This window comes from Protobothrops mucrosquamatus, unplaced genomic scaffold (assembly GCF_001527695.2).
Source record: "Protobothrops mucrosquamatus isolate PMUCROS unplaced genomic scaffold, P.Mucros_1.0 scaffold3233, whole genome shotgun sequence".
NCBI classification, from domain to species: Eukaryota; Metazoa; Chordata; class Lepidosauria; order Squamata; family Viperidae; genus Protobothrops; species Protobothrops mucrosquamatus.
In genome coordinates this window covers 161,973-184,136 of record NW_015389229.1, presented here as the reverse complement: position 1 = coordinate 184,136, position 22,164 = coordinate 161,973, and the positions used below count along the sequence as shown (strand labels likewise).

Genomic DNA, 22,164 nt, shown 5'->3' with positions numbered 1-22,164 from the left:
CAGAGGCCTTCCGGAAAGGCCTTTGACTACGAAATGCAAGCCAGTGCTCCATTCTCAGCTGCCGAATGAACCTACTCCTTTGGCTGCAGAAGACATTGGCCAGCCGGGCAGGGCTATCGGCGCTGGAGGTGAATGGAAAAGACATCACCACCACCCCCCGAAAATAAGACCTGGTGCCTCTTTTGGAGGCAAAAAAAATAAAAATAAAATAAGACCGGGTCTTACTTTCGGGGAAACACAGTAGGTCAAAGTTTCTGTTGATGGAATTGCTTGTGTAGTGCCAGTCTTCGATGAACTCACGAGCATGGCGGGTGGTAGCATGGCCGATGATTTTTGTGTTGCTCCAATCAAACTGGTTTGTTGTTTGGTGTGGGTGTGGTTGGTAAACTCTAAAACAGAAAATGCATTTTTGGTCATTAGGGGGCTGGAGGCTAAAATACAAAGAATGGTTACAGGAATTGGATATGTCTCTCTAGTCTAATGAGAAGGACTAGGGGAGACATGATAGCAGTGTTCCAATAGAAGAAGCAATGGGTGAAAATTAACCAAGGAGAGAAGCAACTTAGAACTAAAGAGAAAATTCCTAACAATTAGAGCAATCAATCAGTGGAACAGCTGGGCTTCAGAACTTGTGTGTGTTCCATCACTGGAGGCTTTCAAAAAGAAACTTAACAGCCACTTGTCTGAAATGGTATAGAGCTGTGGTGGTGAACCTATGGCACGCATGCCACAGGCGGCACTCAGAGCCCTCTCTGTGGGCACGCGCGCCGTCACCCCAGTCCTAGGCCTTCAGCCGGGTTTTATAAAACCTTTTCGCTTTAGGCCTCCACCACTGTGTGCAAAAAAAAAAAAAGTTCAATCAATTAATCAATTTCAACTTCTTGCGGGGAAAAAAAAAGATCTCGCAAAGTTGGAATTGATTGATTGAACTTTTTAGTCCCACCCAATCTGCCATTACCACCGCAGCCACGCCCACCATATGGGTCATGCCCACCCAATGGGCCACACCCACCCAATGGGCCACGCCCACCTGGTACCTGATGATACGTAAGTGGGTTTTGGATTGCAGTTTGGGCACTCGGTCTCTAAAAGGTTTGCCATCATTGGTATAGAGTCTCCTCCCTGAGCAGGAGATTGGACCAGAAGACCTTCAAGGTCCCTTCCAACTCTATTATTCTATGTTCTATTCATCTTAATTACTGAGATTCTACCCAAAATTTACCATATTAAGAATTTGTGATTGATCCAAAGCAAAAAGAGAATTTTATGATTGAATGGATATGTGAACTTGGATCTCGATAATCTTCAATGTGTCAAATGAATCATAACTAGTATAAGATGTTATTCTAGCATTGTGGCATGTTTGCTTTTTACCTGTAATTGACACTTCTTTCCTTTTTTTGACATTTTCTGCAACCATTATATAAATAATTAAAGTTATACTTTTATTTGAATCTTACAGACAAAGAGGATGCCAGTAAGAACAGTCTGGAAAACTAATAACAACAAGCAACATTGAAAAGAAAAGCAAATCGAGCAAGAAATTAAAATATTTTCTATTTCCTCCAGAAAAACCATACAATTCTTCTCCTTCTCCAGCAGGTGAGAGACAAAGGAGAGGAAATTAAGAAGAGATTTCAAGCTGGAAAAAGTGGAGTATGCAGAACTCAAAGATACATTTCATGAAAAGTCAAGGAAGATTATTTTTCCATTCAGAAAAAGAGAGTAATATCTGGCAGTTAGTGGGGAGGAAAAGGTCAATTGGATAGTCACATAGGGCAGACAGTAATGCTGACCTCACCCTGTGAGGAAGGAAACAGTAGCTGCAATCAAAGCACCACTAAACAAGGGATCACACATAGCGGAAAAACTGCACTGATGTGCATATTGTGGGGAAAGTGCAGACTTCAAATCATGGCTGATTATGCATGAAATGATCTACATTGGAGAAAAGCCATACAAATTCTCTGAATGTGGTAAAAGCTTTGGCCAAAACAGTTCCCTTATGGTTGATGGAAAGATCCACACACAGCAACTTGGTGAAATACCAGAGGACATACACCAGGGAGAAATCATATGAGTGGCCAAATTGTGGGGAAAGTTTCAGTCAGAATTCCCACCTGGTGAACCACCAGAGGACTCACGCAGGAGAGAAATCATATGACTGTCCAGATTGTGGCAAAAGTTTCATTAGAAAATTCCACCTAACGAGACACCAGAGGACACATATAGGAGATAAACCCTTTGAATGTCCTGATTGTGGGAAATGTTTCAATCGAAATTATGACCTGGTGATACATCAGAGGACTCACACAGGAGACAAACTGTACAAGTGCCCAGATTGTGGGGAAAGTTTCATTCAGAAATCCCAGGAGAAAAACCATGAGTGTGCAGATTGTGGTAAAGGTTTCACTCAAAAGTCTCACCTAGTGAATCACCAGAGGACTCACATAGGAGAGAAGACATATGAATGTCCGGATTGTGGGAAAAGTTTCATTAGAAAATTCCACCTTACAAGACACCAAAGGTCACACACAGGAGACAAACCTTTTGAATGTCAAAATTGTGGGAAAAGTTTCAGTCACAATTCCAGCCTCATGAAACACCAGAGCATTCACACAGGAGAGAAACCCTTTGAGTGTCCTGATTGTGGGAAAAGTTTCAGTCAGAATTATGACATGGTGATACACCAGAGGATTCACACAGGAGAGAAATTGCATGAGTGCCCAGACTGTGGGAAAAATTTCGTTCATAAATCCCACCTAGTGAATCACCAGAGGACTCACACAGGTGAGAAACCGTATGAGTGTCTGGATTGTGGGAAAAGGTTCAGTCAGAATTCCCACCTGGTGAACCACCAGAGGACTCACACAGGAGAGAAACTGCATGAATGCCCAGATTGTGGGAAGCGTTTCAATCACAAATCCCACCTAGTGAATCACCAGAGAACTCACACAGGAGATAAACCTTATGAGTGCCCAGATTGTGGCAAAAGTTTCAGTCAGAATTCCAACCTGGTGAATCACCAGAGGATTCACACAGGAGAGAAACCCTATGAGTGTCCTCATTGTGGGAAAAGTTTCAGTCATAGTTCCAGCCTAGTCATACACCAGAGGTCTCATACAGGAGAGAAACCTTTTGAATGTCCTATTTGTGGGAAAAGTTTCAGTCGGTATTGCAGCCTGGTGAACCACCAGAGAACTCACACAGGAGAGAAACCCTTTGAATGTCCTGATTGTGGGAAAAGTTTCAGTCACAATTCCAGCCTAGTGAAACATCAGAGGACTCACAAAGGAGAAAAACCGTATGAGTGTCCTGATTGTGGGAAAAGTTTCAGTCACAATTCCAGCCTAGTGATACACCAGAGGACTCACACAGGAGACAAACCTTTTGAGTGTCCTGATTGTTGGAAAAGTTTCAGTCACAATTCCAGCCTGGTGATACACCAGACGACTCATACAGGAGAGAAACCCTTTGAATGTCCTGATTGTGGGAAATGTTTCAGTCACAATTCCAGCCTGGTGAAACACCAGAGGACTCACACAGGAGACAAACCCTTTGAATGTCCTGATTGTGCAAAAAGTTTCAGTCAGAATTCCAGCCTGGTGAAACACCAGAGGACTCACATGGTAGAGAAACCCTTTCAATGTGTTGATTGTGGGAAACGTTTCAATCTCAATTCCAGCCTGGTGATACACCAGAGGACTCACACAGGAGACAAACCCTTCGAGTGTCCTGATTGTATGAAAAGTTTCACTCAGAATTCCTGCCTGGTGAAACACCAGAGGACTCATACAGGAGAGAAACCCTTTCAATGTATTGATTGTGGGAAACATTTCAGTCTCAATTCTAGCCTGGTGATACACCAGAGGACTCACACTGGAGAGAAACCATTCGAATGTCCTATTTGTGGGAAAAGTTTCAGTCAATACTGCAGCCTGGTGATACACCAGAGGACTCACACAGGAGAGAAACCATTTGATTGTCTTGTTTGTGGAAAAAGTTTCAGTCAGAATTCCAACCTGGTGAAACACCAGAGGACTCACACAGGAGAAAAACCCTTTGAATGTGTTGATTGTGGGAAACGTTTCAGTGTGAATTCTAGCCTAGTGATGCACCAGAGGACTCACACAGGAGAGAAACCATTCGAATGTCCTATTTGTGGCAAAAGGTTCAGTCAAAGTTCCAACCTGGTGATACATCAGAGGACTCACACAGGAGAGAAACCCTTTGAATGTCTTGATTGTGGGAAAAGTTTCATTAAAAATTTCCACCTCATGAGACACCAGACGACTCACACGGGAGAGAAACCTTTCAAATGTCCAGTGTGTGGACAATACTTTAGGCATAAATCATCCCTTATTGCCCATAAGGAAATCCACATGAGGCAAAAGTTGATGAGTTTAGAGAAGGCTTGAATTTCATTTCTCATCTCTCATTAGGAGTATAGGTGAGAAATTGACTATTTGAATTCTCGTCAATTCTTAGTCAAACACATCTCCGTATTACTCATGTAGGTGAATAGAAAAAAATCTTAGTTTGATAAAAGCTAATTACCTGTTTATGATTATTAGCAGAAGTTTTTTGATATTTCCTTTTTCAGAAGTTGTTGAACTCCTCAAAAAGGCTTTTGAGTGATGTTTTTTGTATATTGATTATGGAATTCCAACATGTGGAGTTTCCGTCTTCTACTTTGGTGTCCTCCAGATTTTGAGCACCAGAATTCCTCAGCCACCATGGAAGAAGTCCTCGAGATACAATTGTAATGGGGCCTGCCAATTATGGTTACATGTTGCAATGGTTATTAAGCGAGATTACCTTACTTAATTACCCCCACCACCTTCGCTCCCTAATGAAGCTGTTAAATGAATGTGCAAGTCACTAAGCAGAACAGTGACCACCTCAGGGTTAGGGGAAGCTCTTGGAGGCCTACCCTGCCCTACCCCAAGTTCTGGGTTTGTGCCTGGAATTCATCCCTGGGCCATGTGGTCTTGTGGAAACAGCTGCTATTTTGCCATGCCTCCTCTGCGTCAAAATGATGGCTGCTTCTGGATCACTGTTGCATGGGAGTGGGACAAACTGTTTTGCTAAGTTAACACTTTGTAGACCATGTTAAGGAATTGTGGGTGACTGCCTCTGGGAGATCTCCAAAAGGGCAGGCCATATATCCCTGGGATGCATGATAAATGAACAAGTACCACTTGTGCCAGTATTGTGCTGTAACTGCCAAAAAACACCAATGCAGTCCTAGGCTGCATCGACAGGAATAGTGTCAAGACAACAAGAAATGATAGAATTGCTTTACACTATGCTGGTGACACCATGATACAGCCAACCCTATGATGCTGTGATACTGTGAATTTAGAGGCACTTTAGAAAATAAGTACCATGAACTTGTTTCTGGCAAAGGGACTCTTAAAAAAACAGTTATTTTATTCGGAAAATTAATATAAAGTACAGATTCTGAAAAAAGATTTTTTTCAAAATCAAAAGGATAGTGAAAACATTTTTTAAAAAATGTGCATTAAAAAAAGAAAAACAGATTTACGTAAATTATACCCCACTTGAATATTCATAAATATATTGGAGCAATATTAGTTTCCTCCCTTTGTGTAGCAGGCCCAAAATTTATAAACTTCTATCTCTATTTATAATCAATTCGACGTTCATCTATCTATGATATATAAAGGCAAAGTAATTAACAGGTGAACCAACAGCGAAGCTAAACATCAAAGCACTTTATTAACAATCTACAGAGAATGAGGTAGCTGGATGGAGTCACTGAAGCAGTAGGCGTGAGCTTAAATGGACTCCAGAAGATGGTAGAGGACAGGAAGGCCTGGAGGAACATTGTCCATAGGGTCGCGATGGGTCGGACACGACTTCGCAACTAACAACAACAACAATTGCATTTAACTTGTATAAAGTTTAGAACAACTTCTTATTTACCACAAATCACCAGAATTATTGTCTCTTGATTCTTATTAATATAACTTTTCCTTAAGATTTTAGTTGAGAACAATAAGACAACAATTGTGTCTTATTCCCCAAAATCATAAACCTCTTGGTTGATCCATTTTCCCAAAAAAGTCTAGTCCAAATTATTTTTCAGTTAGATATGGTAAGTCCATTCCCCAGTTACCGCCAACTTCTTAAAGTCCAGCTCATCACGTAAAGTCTGTTCACTCCAAATCCATAGAACTCACATCCCTTTCAGCCTTCTCCAACCAACCTGCAGTTTCCAAACCATGGTGAGGGGACTTTTAAGAAGTGACTGTGCTCCTCATGGCAGCTTCTTGGGAAGAGCTCTGCTCAGAAAGCCATCCCTTAGGGCAGTGGTGGCGAACCTATGGTACGGGTCCAGAGGCGGCACTCAGAGCCCTCTCTGGTGGCACGCGCACCGTCGCCCCAGTCCTAGGCCTTCAGCTGGGTTTTATAAACCCTTTTCGCTTTAGGCCTCCGCCGCCGTTTGCAAAAAAAAAAAAAAGCTTCAATCAATAAGTCAATTTCAACTTCTGGCGGGGAAAAAAAAAAGATTTTGTAAAGTTGGAATTGATTGATTGACCTTTTTAGTCCCACCCAGTCTGCCACAGCCACGCCCAGCCAATGGGCCACACCCACCTGGCACCTGACGATGCATAAGTGGGTTTTGGGTTGCAGTTTGGGCACTCAGTCTCTAAAAGGTTCGCCATCACTGCCTTAGGGAGTGAGTCATCCATTTGTGTGCTCTCATCAGTCCCAAAGGAAGGGGACCTCCCAGAGTAGAAATATTTTTCCCCACCACAATTCTTCACATCCTTCTGGATAATCCACCAGCTGGGTACAACAATTTCCTCCCCATGGTGTTTCCAGCAAATGACATCCACTGCAAGTGGCTTTTTTTCTGGGTGTAATAGAAATAATCCTCTGTCAGGGAATTTCACAGCAAGTTTCCAAATGGAGTCAGACACTGACGCAAATTTGTAGTTTATTTACATAAATATATTTAACATTTATATTTACAGCAAACAAGGTGGTCAGGAACACAGGAACATCATGAGGTAAATTCAAACAGCACATAGAACGCACAGAAGGGGAAAAAAGCGGGAAAAATGGGAAACTCCCCCTTTACACCCACAGCAACCAATCATAGCTCAGATTGCCTCACACAGGAGCCAGCACTCTCCAATCAACTACAACTCCAATCAACTACAACTGTTACACAGTTGTAACAGAATTCTGATAACGCTATGAATTCTGCTTCAGCTGTGGAAGTGGCAATGGTAGTCTGTTTTCTAGATTTCCAACCATTGTACAATTTTACTGTTCCAGTTACTAAATTTAATATCCCAACACCCCTCCAATTTATAGCTGGACGGATTTTAAACCAATTGTTTCACAAGATCCTTGTGTTTCTGTATACTTAATGGCTTTGTCACGAGGTCAGCTAAATTATTTTCTGATGGACAATAAATTAGGTCTATTACATTTTCTTTCACTACTTCTCTGACATTACATTATTTTATGTCAACAGGCTTCTGGTTTTTACTCTCTCATCTGTTGCCATTTCTGTACATGTTATGTTATCCTCAAATACTGGTAAAGGTCCTTTCACTTCAATATCCAAATCCTTTAATAATTCTACATACCATGTCATCTCTGAACACAATTCTGATAACGCTATGAATTCTGCTTCAGCTGTGGAAATGGCAATGGTAGTCTGTTTTCTATATTTCCAACCAACTAGTGTGTTTGCAAACATTATAACAAATCCTGACATTGACTTTTTATCTCATACACCATCAGCCCAAACTCTGTCTACAAAGCATTTAAATTCCAATCCACTTGATGGTTGTAAATGCAATCCTAAATCCATGGTTCCCTTTAAATAACACAGTATTCTTTTAATTCTTAACCAGTGTTGTTGTGTAGGTTTTTATGTGTAGGGGCTTAAAATGCTGACTGAATTGGTAATATCTGGATTTTACCATTGTGATAAATATGGTATAACAGATGTCCTATGACTGCCTGATAACAGTTCTGGATTACAAACTGTTTTATTTTTGATGGTTTGAAAATCTGGTATCATGGGAGTTTGCACACTTTTACAACTTTCCATATTTTTTTAACATTCTATTGTCTTCTTTTGACTTAGAATAGGGGTGTCAAACTGCCAGCTCGTGGGCTGGTTGCATCATGCAGAGGCCGCGCCCATCCCAGCTCTGGTAATGCGAAAAAAGTCACGACACGTCGCAACACATCACGTGACATGTTGAGTTTGACACCCGTGACTCAGAACATATCCTCCTTCTTGTAATTGCTTTATTTCTACTTCTAAATAGTTCTACGATGAACTATTGCAGGAACTGGATATATCTAGTCTAATACAGAGAAGGACTAGGAGTGACATCATAGCAGTCTTTCAATATTTCAGGGACTGGCGCAGAAAAAATGGGATGGACCTATTGTCCAAAGCACCTGAGAGCAGGATAAAACAGAGGGAGACTTATCAAAAAGAGATGCAACCTAGAATCAAGGAGAAATTTCCTTTCAGTGAGAATAATTAATCAGTGGAAATGCTTTGCTTCCAGAAGTTGTGGGTGCTCCATCAGTGGAGGATTTTAAGAGGAGATTGGACAGCCGCTTGTCTGGAATAGTATAGGGTCTCCTTGGAGAGTTGCTCTCTTCCAACTCCTTTTATGTAGTTCTGTAAGAACTTCATAAACCTTTAGACCAGCGAAACTCTGTAGACATAGTTTACTTAGATTTCAGTAAAGCATTCAACAAAGTAGACCACAATCTACTGCTTGGTAAGCTAGAAAAAGGTGGAATAGACAACATTACCACCAGATGGATTTGTAGCTGGCTGACAAACCGTACTCAGCAAGTAGTCCTCAATGGTACTACATCCACTTGGAGAGAACTAAGCAATGGGGCACCACAAGGCTCCGTCCTAGGCCCAGTACTCTTCAATATCTTCATCAATGACTTAGATAAGAGAATAGAAAGGGAACTCATCAAATTTGCAGGTGACATTAAACTGGCAGGAATAGCCAACATCCTAGAAGACAAGCTCAGGATTCAAAAAGATCTTGACAAACTGGAACAATGGGCCCTATCCAACAAAATGAATTTTAATGTGAAGAAAAGCAAAGTTTTACATTTAGGCAGGAAAAATCAAAGATATAAGTACAGATTAGGTGAGAGGGACCTTGGAGTCCTATGGACGATCACTTGACTATGAGCCAACAATGTGCAGCAGCCACCAAAAAAGCTAATACAATCCTGGGTTGCATAAACAGAGGCATAGAATCAAGATCACGTGAAGTATTAGTACCGCTTTATAAAACTCTAGTGAGACCACACCTGGAATACTACAACCAATTTTGGTCACCATACTACAAAAAAGATGTTGAGACCTTGAAAAAAGTTCAGAGAAGAGCAAATAAGGCCTGGAGACTAAAACGTATGAAGAACGGCTGCAGGACTTGGGTTTGGCTAGCTAGTCTAAAGAAAAGAAATAGGGGTGACATGATAGCAGTATTCCAGTATTTGAGAGGCTGCCACGAAAAAGAGGGGGTCAAATTATTCTCCAACGCACCAGAGGGCAGGACAAGAAACAATGGTTGGAAACTAATGAAGGAGAGAACCAACTTGGAATTAAGGAGAAACTTCCTAACAGTGAGGACAATTAACCAGTGGAACAGCTTGCCTTCAGAAACTGTGGGCGCTCCACCTCAGGAGGTTTTTAAGAAGGGACTGGACAATAATAATAATAATAATAATAATAATAATAATAATAATAATAATAATAATAATAATAATAGTAGTAGTAGTAATAGTAAATAGTAAATAATAGTAAAGTTGGAAGGGACCTTGGAGGTCATCTAGTCCAACCCCCTGCTCAGGCAGGAAACCCTATACCATTTCGGACAAATGGCTGTCCAGTCATTTGTCTGAGATGGTATAAGTTCTCCTGCTTCAGGGGGGGAGGGGGGGCCTAGAAGTCCTCCAAGGTCTCTTCCAATTCTATCTATTCAATTCCATTCCTATTCCATTCTATTCTATTCTTTAAGGCTCAGCACGTAGCCAATCTTCACAAGCTACGTGACTTCACATTTCAGTATTTCACTTTGATCAGTTGAAACGGTAGGTTGCTAGGGGTCGAAAACGATTTGATAGCCTTTAATCAGTGAAAACATATTGCAAAACCGCCTTGGGTAGAGATAGAACAACCGTGTTCTTCCATCTCCTATCTGGAGCTGGCAGTCAGATACAGTGTAGACCAGGGCTAGGCAACCTCGGCTCTTTTATGACTCGTGGACTTCAACTCCCAGAATTCCTGAGCCAGCTGAATTCTGGGAGTTGAAGTCCACGAGTCATAAAAGAGCCGAGGTTGCCTAGCCCTGGTGTAGACAAAGGAATCTGTGGTTGAGCTTAAAGGAGTTAAAACCATCGAGTACAGCCTTGCTAGAAAGGATGGGAGGAGAGGAACTTCTTCCGGAGCACTCAGGAGAGGAGGCTGGTGTGCAGAGAGGCTTTTGTGCTCTTTCCAGGCTCGAAGCAGCAACTGGGAGGTGAGTGGAGGGCGGGTCGGAGGAGAAGCCGGGAGCAAGCGGGGCTGTTTGGTTTCCTCCACGGCGTCCAAGCAGAGAAGCAACTGGGCTGAAGCATCTCAGCTGCTGCTGCTGCAAATCCCTTCCCTCCCCAACTTTTAAGTCCACTGGTGCTGCAGGCTGTTAAACTGGGGGCTGCGATTTTCTGCTGGTGGGGAGATTTAAAAAGTCTCCTTCAAGTGAAGGTTGATTCTTTGGGAATGGCTTCCCTCCAGAAGTTGTGGGTGCTGCATCACTGGAGGTTTTTAAGATGAGATTAGACAGCCATTTGTACGGAATGGTATAGGGCAGGGGTAGGCAACCTTGGCTCTTTTGTGACTCGTGGACTTCAACTCCCAGAATTCCTGAGCCAGCATGGCTCAGCTTGGGAACTTCTTCCTTTCCCCTCAGCATGGCTGGCTCAGGAATTCTGGGAGTTGAAGTCCACGAGTCACAAAAGAGCCAAGGTTGCCTACCCCTGGTATAGAATATCCTGCCTGAACAGGGGTTGGACAAGAAGACCTCCAAGGTCCCTTCCAACTCTGATATTCTGCAGTTTTTTGGGCAACAATATCGGACTGGTCTGCATCTGCTCTCTTCTGAGCTTTTGGTTTTTTACTTCCATGTCTAACGAACAAGCACGGTGTTTCCTATTGGTGCCCCATCTATGTATTAACCAGCTTCAACTGTGCTTAACCCAGCACTTTGTTAAAAAAAAAATAGCTATTGAGAACTTTTTGGGTTGTTCAGCTGTCCTCGCTTACCACTTGTTCCCTGAGACTTCAAAGTTGCAATGGCATTGTGAAAGCAGACCTACACCTGGTCCACAAATTTGTTGTTACCATAGCACAATCAGTCTTACTTCAGCGATTCCTGTGGTTATGAAGGTGCAGGGAAAGGAGTTGCCCCAATTCAGGTGTTGCCAACTGCTGCACATTTATGAAGGTTGCAGTGTACGACACCATGATCCCCATTTGTGACCTTCTCACTAGCTTCCGAACAGCAAAATCACTGGGGATGCAAGCAGGAAGTTGCAAGTCACGGTCATGTGAAATTGCCTTTAAAAACTCACAGTGATTTGTTTTAACAACTGTAGAAGAACAGATAAGTTGGCACTGTCAGTATGACATTGTGCTTAATCATTGGGCTGCTTAGAGGTGCAGATATCAGTTACAATTGTGGTAGGTAAGTGAGGATTACTTGAATTGGGATGTCACCAAAGTACTTGTGGGCAGTATTTTCTGCCCTTATTTGGAGCTGAGGACTTCTATGGGCAAAACGGGTGCTTCAAATCTTGCAGAGCTTTAGGCATCATTTCATCAGTTAAGGGACCCACATCTCTAAAATTATATCAGAAGGTTTGACTGTAACCATTTTGGAACTTTTTTTCAGGCTGAAAACATGGATTTTCTCCATATATACATTTGAATTTGTATTTCTGTATGCATATATCTGCAAATGTATAATCTGTCTCCAGCACTTCCTGATATGCAGCCATGTGGGGAAAAAAATACACCCTCTTTGAGTTTTGTGGTTTTACGTGTCGGGACATAGTAAAAAAAATGTTATCTGGTCCTTAGAAATCTTAAAAGTAGGTAAATACAACCTCAGGTGAACAATAACACATGAACATATTACATCATGTAATCATGTATTTTACAAAAAGAAAACCAAAATGGATCCCATGTGTGAAAAACTGCGGTTGGACAGATGGCCTCACATTTGACTCTAGAATACTCTAGTACAGAGAGGAGCTTATGGTCAACGCAATGACTACAAAGTGGCCAGGTCCTCTGGCTGCAAAACAAGCCCAAATCATCACCCCTTCATCAGCGTGCTTGACAATTGCTATGAGACAGCCATGTCAAACACAAGGCCCGGGGGCTGGATGCGGCCCGCAAAGAGGTTTCATGTGGCCCGCGAAGCCATCTTGGAAACAGTGAGGGAACGGCCCCCTCTGCCTTGGCCCTGGCCCAGGCCGGCCGGGAGCCAATGTACAATTTTGTGGTGGCCATCTATGCTGAAATGCATTCAGTCTTAGCTCCACAAGGCTGTCCAGAAACAGCGAGGAACCAGCCCCTGTTGTGTCGGCCCCGCCCCCTGGGTGGGGAGGTGTCACCCTTTGTGAGGAATGAAGAAATGGACCATGCCTTGGCGCTTGTCCCGGTCCCACCTTCTGCCAGAGACCCTCAGATCTGTCCCACTCCTGCCCAGGCCCCACAGGCATCCTTGAGGCGAACGATGTAGAACTGGCCATGGCCACCCAGTAGGCCACACCCACTCCATCCACGCCCACCCAGTAGGCCGCACCCACCCTGGCCACACCCACCCAGCCCCCCAAGAGCAACCACAATGCTGATGCGGCCCTCAATGAAATTGAGTTTGACTATGACTGCTATGAGATGTTTGTGCTGATATGCTGTGTTTGGTTTTCATCAAACGTGGCACTGTGCATTATGGCCAAGACATCTCCACTTCGGTCTCACCGTCCAGAGGACAGTGTTCCAGAAGTCTTGTGATTGCTTGCGATGCAACTTTGTAAACCTCAGCCATGCTGCTAATGCCCTTTCTAGAGAGGCTATCCTTCCAAATGAACCATGCTTGTTCAGTCTTTTTCTAATTGTACTGTCGTGAATGATAACATGCTAACTATGGCTTGTGGAGTCTGAGATATAACTTTGATTTTTTTGTAATTTCTATGACCATTGCATGGCTTGACCTTGGGGTGAATTTTGTTGGACTTCCACTCCTGGGAAGATTGGCAACTGTCTTGAATGTTTTCTACTTATGAATAATCTTCCACATTGTAGAATGATGGACTTTAAATTATTTGGAAATAATTATAACCTTATAACCTTATAATAATAAGCCTTATAACCCTTCCCAAATAACAGAATAATAGAATTGAAAGGGACTTGGAGGTCTTCTAATCCAACCCCCTGCTCAGGCAGGAAACCCTACACCAGGGGTAGGCAACCTTGGCTCTTTTATGACTCGTGGACTTCAACTTCTAGAATTCCTGAGCCAGCCGCGCTGAGGGGAAAGGGAGAGGTTTCCAAGCTGAGCCATGTTGGCTCAGGAGTTCTGGGAGTTGAAGTCCACGAGTCAGAAAAGAGCCAAGGTTGCCTACCCCTGCCCTATACCATTTCAGACAAATGGTGGTGCACTTTCTTCTTAAAAGCCTCCAGTGTTGGAGAACCCACGTAGATGGGCAGCAACAATTGCTTCTCTAAGATCCCCGCTGATGTCTCTTCTCTTTGGCATTTAACACACACCTCAATGCTGGAGACAAGCAAACTCATACAACTTCAGCTTTCAATTGATCAAGGGCACTTGACTAGCAGCACTTGGCTGCTACTTAGCCTCTTCATACCGATGGAAGCAATAAGAGTGTTTCAGGTTTTTCACTTTTCGCTTCTTCACTTCAGCTTTCTTTGTGGAAAAGAAAAATGATGACATGGGTGTAATACAGACATGTCAAACACAAGGCCCGGGGGCCGGATGCGGCCCGCGAAGTGGTTTCATGTGGCCCGCGAAGCCATCCTGGAAACAGTGAGGGAATGGCCCCCACTGCCTTGGCCCCGGCCCAGGCCTGATGGACGGGAGCCAATGTACAATTTTGTGGTGGCCATCTATGCTGAAACGCATTCAGTCTCCCTCTGACTTTGCCCTGGTACCCATCATGAACAACCTGGCTAAGGAGAGCAAGCACAGCAACGGCAGCCTTGAGGAGGAGGTAAGTGCAGCTGGGCGCCCCCTTGGGGAAGTGGGGCTGGGCTTGGTGCCATGGGTGCTCGAGGGCCAGGCTGGGCGTTTGACCTCTGCTGCCCAGGGCTCCGGGCAGCCCGCACCACCATCCAGCACCCCCTCCCCACATGGCCTGAGAGGAACAGTGAGGCTCCTCCAGTGGACCATGCCTTGGCACTTGCCCTGGTCCCACCCCCTTCTGTCAGAGACCCTCAGATCTGTCCCACTCCTGCCCAGGCCCCCACAGGCACCATTGACGCGAACGATGTAGAGCTGGCCATGCCCACCCACTAGGCCACACCCACTCCATCCACATCCACCCAGTAGGCTGCACCCACCCTGGCCACACCCACCCGGCCCCCTGAGGGCAACTGCAATGCTGATGCGGCCCTCAATGAAATTGAGTTTGACACCCCTGGTGTATTACGTCATGCACTGTTGTTCATCTGAGGTCATATTTGCCCATTTTTGAGAACTGCAAAGGACCAGATGATTTTTTAAATATATCCTGATATGTAAAATAGAACTCAAAGAGGGTGTACTTTCTTTTTCACATAACTGTATTTGATGACAACCCTTTGCAAGGCTACGAATTTGTGACTAACCCAAGTCAACAAGTGAATTTCATGATTGAATGCATATTTTGGTAGTCAAACGAGTCATAATTAATGTAAGAGATTATTCTAGCCTTGTGGCATGTTTGCTTTTTCATTGTAATGTATACTTTTTTTCACATGTTCTGCAACCATTTTGTAAAAAATAAATGTAACACTTCCATTTGAATCTTACAGATGCGAATAAGAGCACACTGGACAACTGAGAGTAACAAGCAACATTAAAAAGCAAAGCAAATTGAAGCAGAAATCAAAATATCTTCCATTTCCTTCAGAAAAACCACACAATTCATCTCCTTCCATACCAGGTGAGAGAAAGAAAAGAGAAGACCAAGAAGATATTTTCAGCTGGAAAAAGATTATGTAGAGCACAAGGATACATTAAATGAAAAGGTCAAAGGAGAGCATTTTTCCATTCGGAACAAGAGGGAAGTATCTGGAAGTCAGTGGGGATGAAAAGGTCAATTGGATAGTCACATAGGGCAGACAGCGATACAGGCCTCACCCTGGGAGGAAGAAAGGGGTTTAAATCAATGTACCACTAAACATATATTTTGACCTCAAGCCTATCAGTGGTGGAAAAGATCCATAGACGTGCCTATTGTGGGAAAGCAGACTTCAAATCACAGCTAATTATGCAGGGGAGATTCCACTCTGCAGAACAGCCGTACAAATTATCTGAATGTGGTAAAAGCTTTGGTCAGAACAGCTCCTTTTTGGCTCATGGAACCACACACGCAGGAGAGATGTCCTACAAGTGCTTCCAATGTGGTAAATGCTTTAGTGAAAACAGCAACTTGGTGATACATCAGAGGACTCACACCAGGGAGAAGCCGTATGACTGTCCTGACTGTGGGAAAAGTTTTATGGCAAACCCCCACCTGGTGATACACCAGAGGACTCACACCGGAGAGAAACCCTTTGAATGTCCTGACTGTGGGAAAACTTTCAGTCAGAATTGCAACCTGGCGATACACCAGAGGACTCACACAGGAGAAAAATCATATGAGTGTCCTGATTGTGGGAAAAGTTTCATTACAAATTCTCACTTGGTGATACACCAGAGGACTCACACAGGAGAGAAACCCTTTGAATGTCCTGATTGTGGGAAAAGTTTCAGTCACAATTCCAACCTGGTAAGACACCAGAGGACTCACACGGGGGAGAAACCCTTTGAATGTCCTGATTGTGGGAAAAGTTTCAGTTACACTTCCAACCTGGTCAGACACCAGAGGACTCACACAGGAGAGAAACCATTTGAATGTCCTGACTGTGGGAAAAGTTTCAGTCAGAACTCTGACCTGGTGAATCATCAAAGAATTCACACAGGAGAGAAACCCTTTGAATGTCCTGATTGTGGGAAAAGTTTCAGTCAGAATTCCCACCTGGTGATACATCAGAGGACTCATACAGGAGAGAAACCCTTCGAATGTCCTGATTGTGGGAAATGTTTCAGTCAGAATTCCAACCTGGTGATACACCAGGTGACACATACAGGAGAGAAACTCTATGAATGTCCAGAGTGTGGGAAAAGTTTCAGTTACCGTTCTAACCTGATGAAACACCTGAGGGTTCACACGGGAGAGAAACCATATGAGTGTCTAGAGTGTGGGAAAAGCTTCGGTTCCCATTCTAACCTGGGAAAACACCAGAGGACTCACACAGGAGAAAAGCCATATGAGTGTCCAGAATGTGGGAAAAGTTTCAGTTACCCTTCTGTGCTCGTGAAACACCAGAGAACCCACACAGGAGAGAAGCCCTACAAGTGCTCCCAATGTGGCAAATGCTTTACTGAAAATGGCAACTTGGTGATGCATCAGAGGACCCACACAGGAGAGAAACCGTACGAGTGTCCGAATTGTGGGAAAAAATTCAGTTACCCCTCTGACCTGGTGAAACACCAGAGGACACACACTGGAGAGAAACCGTATGAGTGTCCAGATTGTGGGAAAGATTTTAGCACCAGTTCTAACCTTATAAATCATGTGGTTCTACACACAGGGGAAAAACCTTTCATATGTCCAGTCTGTGGACGATTCTTCAGGCACAAATCATCTCTTATCGCACACAAGGAAATCCACATGAGGCAAACATTGATGAGTTTAGAGAAGCCTTGAATTTCATTTCTGATCTCCCATTGTGAGTGTAGATGAGAAATTGACTCCTTGAAGTCTGACCCGATTCTTTTTTTAGCTTGTAGGTGGACAGGAAAAAATGGAAACTATTAGTTTGATAAAAGCTAACTACCTGTTTTTCCTTAGCAGCAGAAGTTTCTGGATATTTCCTTTTTCAGAAGTTACTTAATTCCTCAAAAAAGCTTTTGGGCGGCGTCTTTTGTATATTGATTATGGAATTCTACCTTGTTGTCCTCCAGATGTTGAGCCTCAGAATTCCCCAGCCGTCATACAAGTAGTCCTTTGGCCTTCCAATTACAGTTTCATGTTGCAACGGCCGTTAAAGGAAGCCTGCTTTTCTTAACTACCCCCAACCCTCTGATCTCCCTGATGCAGCCCTTAAATGAATATATGAGTTGTTAATGGTACACTGGCTACCTCCATGTTGGGGGCATAGCGTAGGTCCAGTCTTGGCTTCCAAAGGCCTCCCCTATACCAACCTTTGGGTCCCCACAGATCTTTGCTTCCCTCGCAGAGTCCACCCAGGACTTTTCACTCCCACTGGGCCTCTGCAATCCTTAGGCCTGACTCCCACCCCACCAGGCCTCACAGCCTCCTCCTCCTTAACTTTTGAAGATCTCTGAACCTCATGTTGGGGAAGGAGGGGAGGACACACATCCCTGGGCCACATGCCTGTATTGTGGAAGTAGCTGTTATTTTCAGTGTGCCTGGGATTCATAGACCTGTGGAAGCAGCTGCCATTTTGCCACATTTGCTTCTGGGTTAGGGTCATGTGCAACAGGGAGAAACTGCTCTATTTTGTTACATTTAACACTGTTAAGACTCCATTTGGGGATTGTGGGTACACTGAAAATGATGGTTGTCTCCAGGAGATCTTCAAAAGGTAAGTGTGATGGGTGACAGGCATGTGGGGAGTAGGCCCAAGGCCCAGTGAAAACAACAATATAGAATTTCACATGTAAAGGCTAATCTGCCTTGCAGATAAACCTGATGGAGAAGAGTTGTAGGAATATCCCAAAGATGCTTTTTCATGAGGCAACTGGACTTCGTTTTTCTTTGAAGACATTTCACTTCTCATCCAAGAAGCTGCTTCAGCTCTGCCTGGATGGTGGAGAGTGGAAGGATTTATATTCCTTGCAGACAGCTGGTCATTTGCATTCTTTTAGGACAGGTGTGTAAAACTTGCAATGTCACGTGACGCGTTGTGACACATCACGACTTTTTTTGCCATTGCCGGCAATGGGGTGGGCGTAGTTTCGCTATGCATTGTGTAAGAACTATCAATACTTTTGACAAAGAAAAAAAATTAGGTAGTGTCAGTGTTGCTATGAACATTAGGGCAAGGCAAGACACTCAGAGTGCCCTCAAATTGTGATGTGCAGTGAATACATCTAATAAAATTGTAATGTAAAGCCCTTTTCTCAATTCTTGCTCAGTGATGAAGTCTCCACAAATACAGTACATTTCTAACACACTACAATGGTTAAACTACCTGTAATCTGTCTGTTTTGCATTCTGCATCTCTATGACTAATCTGTCTTCCTCAGCTTCTCATCCCTCTCATTATAAATTTAAAATTTCAGTTTCAATCTTACATCTGTCCAACCATTCTATGCCTTTGATCAGTGGTGGCGAATCTATGGCACGGGTGCCAGAGGTGGCACTCGGAGCCCTCTCTGTGGGCACACGTGCCGTTGCTCCAGCCTCGCCTCCCCCTGTGACCCCCTCCTCTCCAGCAGCCCCCCTGAAGGAGAGTCGCTCCTGAGCGTGGCCCACATGGAGCAGCGCAGCCAAGGACATGGCAGCCAGGCAGCATAGACAAGACTCTGCCCTCATGCCCTGTCGTGCACAGTTGATGCTGCAGGGCACGGGCAGAGGGTGTGACCGCCATAGCACTGCTAGGCTGCCTGGGCAATCGGCGGGCCCTGGAGGTGGTGAGTGGTCCTGCGGGCAGGTGGGGTGGGGCAGGGGGTAGGGCGGGGACAGGGCCAGTTTTTGGGTACTCTAAAAGGTTCGCCATCACTGCCTCTGATGATGTGAGCTGCAGTTAGGCTTCTGCCTCTTAATTTATTGTTGCATTGCTATCTGCTATCCAGTCCTAAATTCTATGAAAATATTTCTTTATGCACAGTTAAACAATCACAATGACTAAACTGGATCTGTTTTGATTGGCATTCTTCTCAGATTCAGGGACGGTTGAGGTCCCCGTGGATAGAGAGATAGACACCAATGTTTTGAAAACCTGGGATGAATTCCTTTAACGTAAGAACATGGTTAATCAGCCTGAAAGCTGGTTCTGAGTGTAACACTTGGGGTATTTGAAGGTGCTATGAGTACTTTGTTCTGGGCCTTGAGCCCCCTGATTTTATTCCTTAAAAAAAAAAAGATTGAGAACTTCTCAACTGATTAAATTAAAGCATGTTTCTGTTTTCAATAAGGTTTCTGCAGAAACAAAAATGATGGGTAGCTGTAACAGAAGTCGGCATGGGTTTGTTAAAGACAGATCACGCCAGACAAAATTTATTGCCCTTTTTTAAATAAAGAAACTATATTTGTGGATCAGCAAAATGCTGTGGATATAGTATACTTGGACTTCAGCATGACATTTGACAAAGTAGACCACAACTTACTTCTTGGTAAGATAGAACAATGTGGGATTGACAGAACCAGCACCAGATGGATTCGTAACTGGCTGACAAATCACACTCAGTGGATAGTCCTCAGTGGAGTGGGGTACCTCAAGGTTCGGTCCTGGGCCCAGTACTCTTCAACATCTTCATAAATGATCTAGATGAAATTCCTCAAATTTGCCTACAACATCAAGTTTTGGGGAAAAGAGCCAACGTTTTAAAAGATAGGCTCAAGATCCAGAAGGATCCTGACAGACTTGAGCATTGGGCCAACAAAATGCAGTTTAATGGTGAGAAAAGTGAGGTCCTCCACTTAGGCAAGAAAAACGAATTGCACCAATATAGAATAGCTAGATTTTTTTTTGAACCAACACCAACAGCAAAGTTAAACATCAAAGCTCTCCATTCACTGTTTATTATTGTATTTAACTTGTATAAAGTCTACACTGGCTTCTTATTTACCAAGAATCACCAGTCATTGTCTCTGATCTGTCCAAAATCTAATATCCTCATTTGATTCTTAATAATAATTTTTTCCCTTAAGATATTGCTTGAGAAACTTCCCAATAATTGTGTCTTATTACCCAAAATCATAAACCTCTATTGTCGATCCATTTTCTCAAAAAGGTCCAGTCCAAATTGTTTTCCAGTTAGATATGGTCAGTCTATTCCCCAGATAACACCAACTTCTTTTTTATAGTAGTAGTAGTAGTAGTAGTAGTAGTAGTAGTAGTAGTAGTAGTAGTAGTAGTAGTAGTAGTAATAATAATAATAAATAATAAAGTTGGAAGGTACCTTAGAGGTCATCTAGTCCAACCCCCTACTCAGGCAGGAAACCCTATATACCAGTGGTGGCGAACCTATGGCATGGGTGCCAGAGGCGGCACTCAGAGCCCTCTCTGTGGGCACGCGTGCCGTCACCCCAGTCCTAGGCCTTCAGCTGGGTTTTATAAAACCTTTTTACTTTAGGCCTTCGCAGCCGTGTGCAAAAAAAAAAAAGGTTCAATCAATCAGTCAATTTCAACTTCTCATGGGGAAAAAAAGATCTTGCAAAGTTGGAATTGATTGAACTTTTTAGTCCCACCCAGTTATCACCGCAGCTACGCCCACCCAATGGGTCACACCCACCCAATGGGCCACACCCACCTGGCACCCGACGATGCATAAGTGGGTTTTGTGTTGCAGTTTGGGCACTCGGTCTCTAAAAGGTTCGCCATCACTGCTATATACCATTTCAGATAAATGGCTGTCCAGTCTCTTCTTAAATACTTCCAGTGTTGGCGCATTCACCGCTTCTGGGGGCAGGTTGTTCCACTGGTTAATTGTTCTAACTGTCAGGAAGTTTCTCCTTAGTTCTAGGTTGCTTCTCTCCTTGATTAGTTTCCATCCGTAGCTTCTTGTCCTGCCTTCAGGCACTTTGGAGAAGAGCTTGACTCCCTCTTCTTTGTGGCAGCCCCTGAGATATTGGAACTCTGCTATCATGTCCCCCCTCGTCCTTCTCTTCATTAAACTAGACATACCCAATTCCAGCAGCCGTTCCTTATATGCTTTAGCCTCCAGTCCCCTGATCCTCTTTGTTGCTCTTCTCTGTACTCATTCTAGAGTCTCAACATCTTTTTAGATCGTGGTGACCAAAACTGGATGCAGTATTCCAAGTGTGGCCTTACTAAGGCATTGTAAAGTGGTATTAATACTTCACGAGATCTTGATTCTCTCCCTCTGTTAATGCAGCCTAGCACTGTTTTGGCTTTTTTGGCAGCTGCAGCACACTGCTGGCTCATATTTAAGTGATTGTCCACTAAGACTCCGAGGTCCCTCTCACAGTTACTACTATTGAGCAAGGTACCCCCTGCAGCCTATACCATACCTGTGCATTTGGTTTTTCTTGCCTAAATGTAGAACCTTACTTTTTTCACCACTGAATTTCATTTTGTTAGATAGAATTGCCTGGAGAAAGGGACAGAAAGACCCTTTTGTGGGAGTGCTATACCTGAAAAGATAAGTAGGGTCAAGCTTTTACCTTTAAGCTTCTCTCTCTTGCAAAACTAAGTGTTCATGAGTTGTCCTGCAATCCTAAGATTTGACTCCTGTTTGCCTATTGTTCTCCCCTCTCTTTCCCTTGGTTTACTTCTCGCTTTTTGCATACGAAGCTTCTGCTCTGTTTCCGCAGCGATGAGTGAGTGCTTGAGACGCCTGAATGAATAGATTAGGCATATAGAACACCTAGCACGGACCTCTTTTTTTTTTTTTTTTAACTTTTTTTAAATTATTTTTTATTATTTAAACCGACAAACAAAACAAAACAAAACATAATACACATATATACACAATATATATTTTAACATCAACTTCGTGCCAGTATTCTTCTATTTTTTACATTTTCCCCCTTATTCTTTTTTAAAGTGTTTATCCTTATTGCCCCATTATTTCTTGTTTGCATTTTTCTTCCTTCATACATTATTAT

At 43.4% G+C, this 22,164-nt stretch overlaps 1 protein-coding gene across 1 annotated transcript in view; it reads left to right on the top strand.

Moving 5' to 3' along the window:
- The window catches only part of LOC107297320, a 97,583-nt gene that overhangs the window by 54,065 nt on the left and 21,354 nt on the right, over positions 1-22,164 (top strand). Inside the window, 2 exon segments of the mRNA XM_029286283.1 lie at positions 2,407-4,382; positions 15,673-16,870. Of these exon segments, the coding sequence (XP_029142116.1) occupies positions 2,407-4,382; positions 15,673-16,870 (3,174 nt within the window).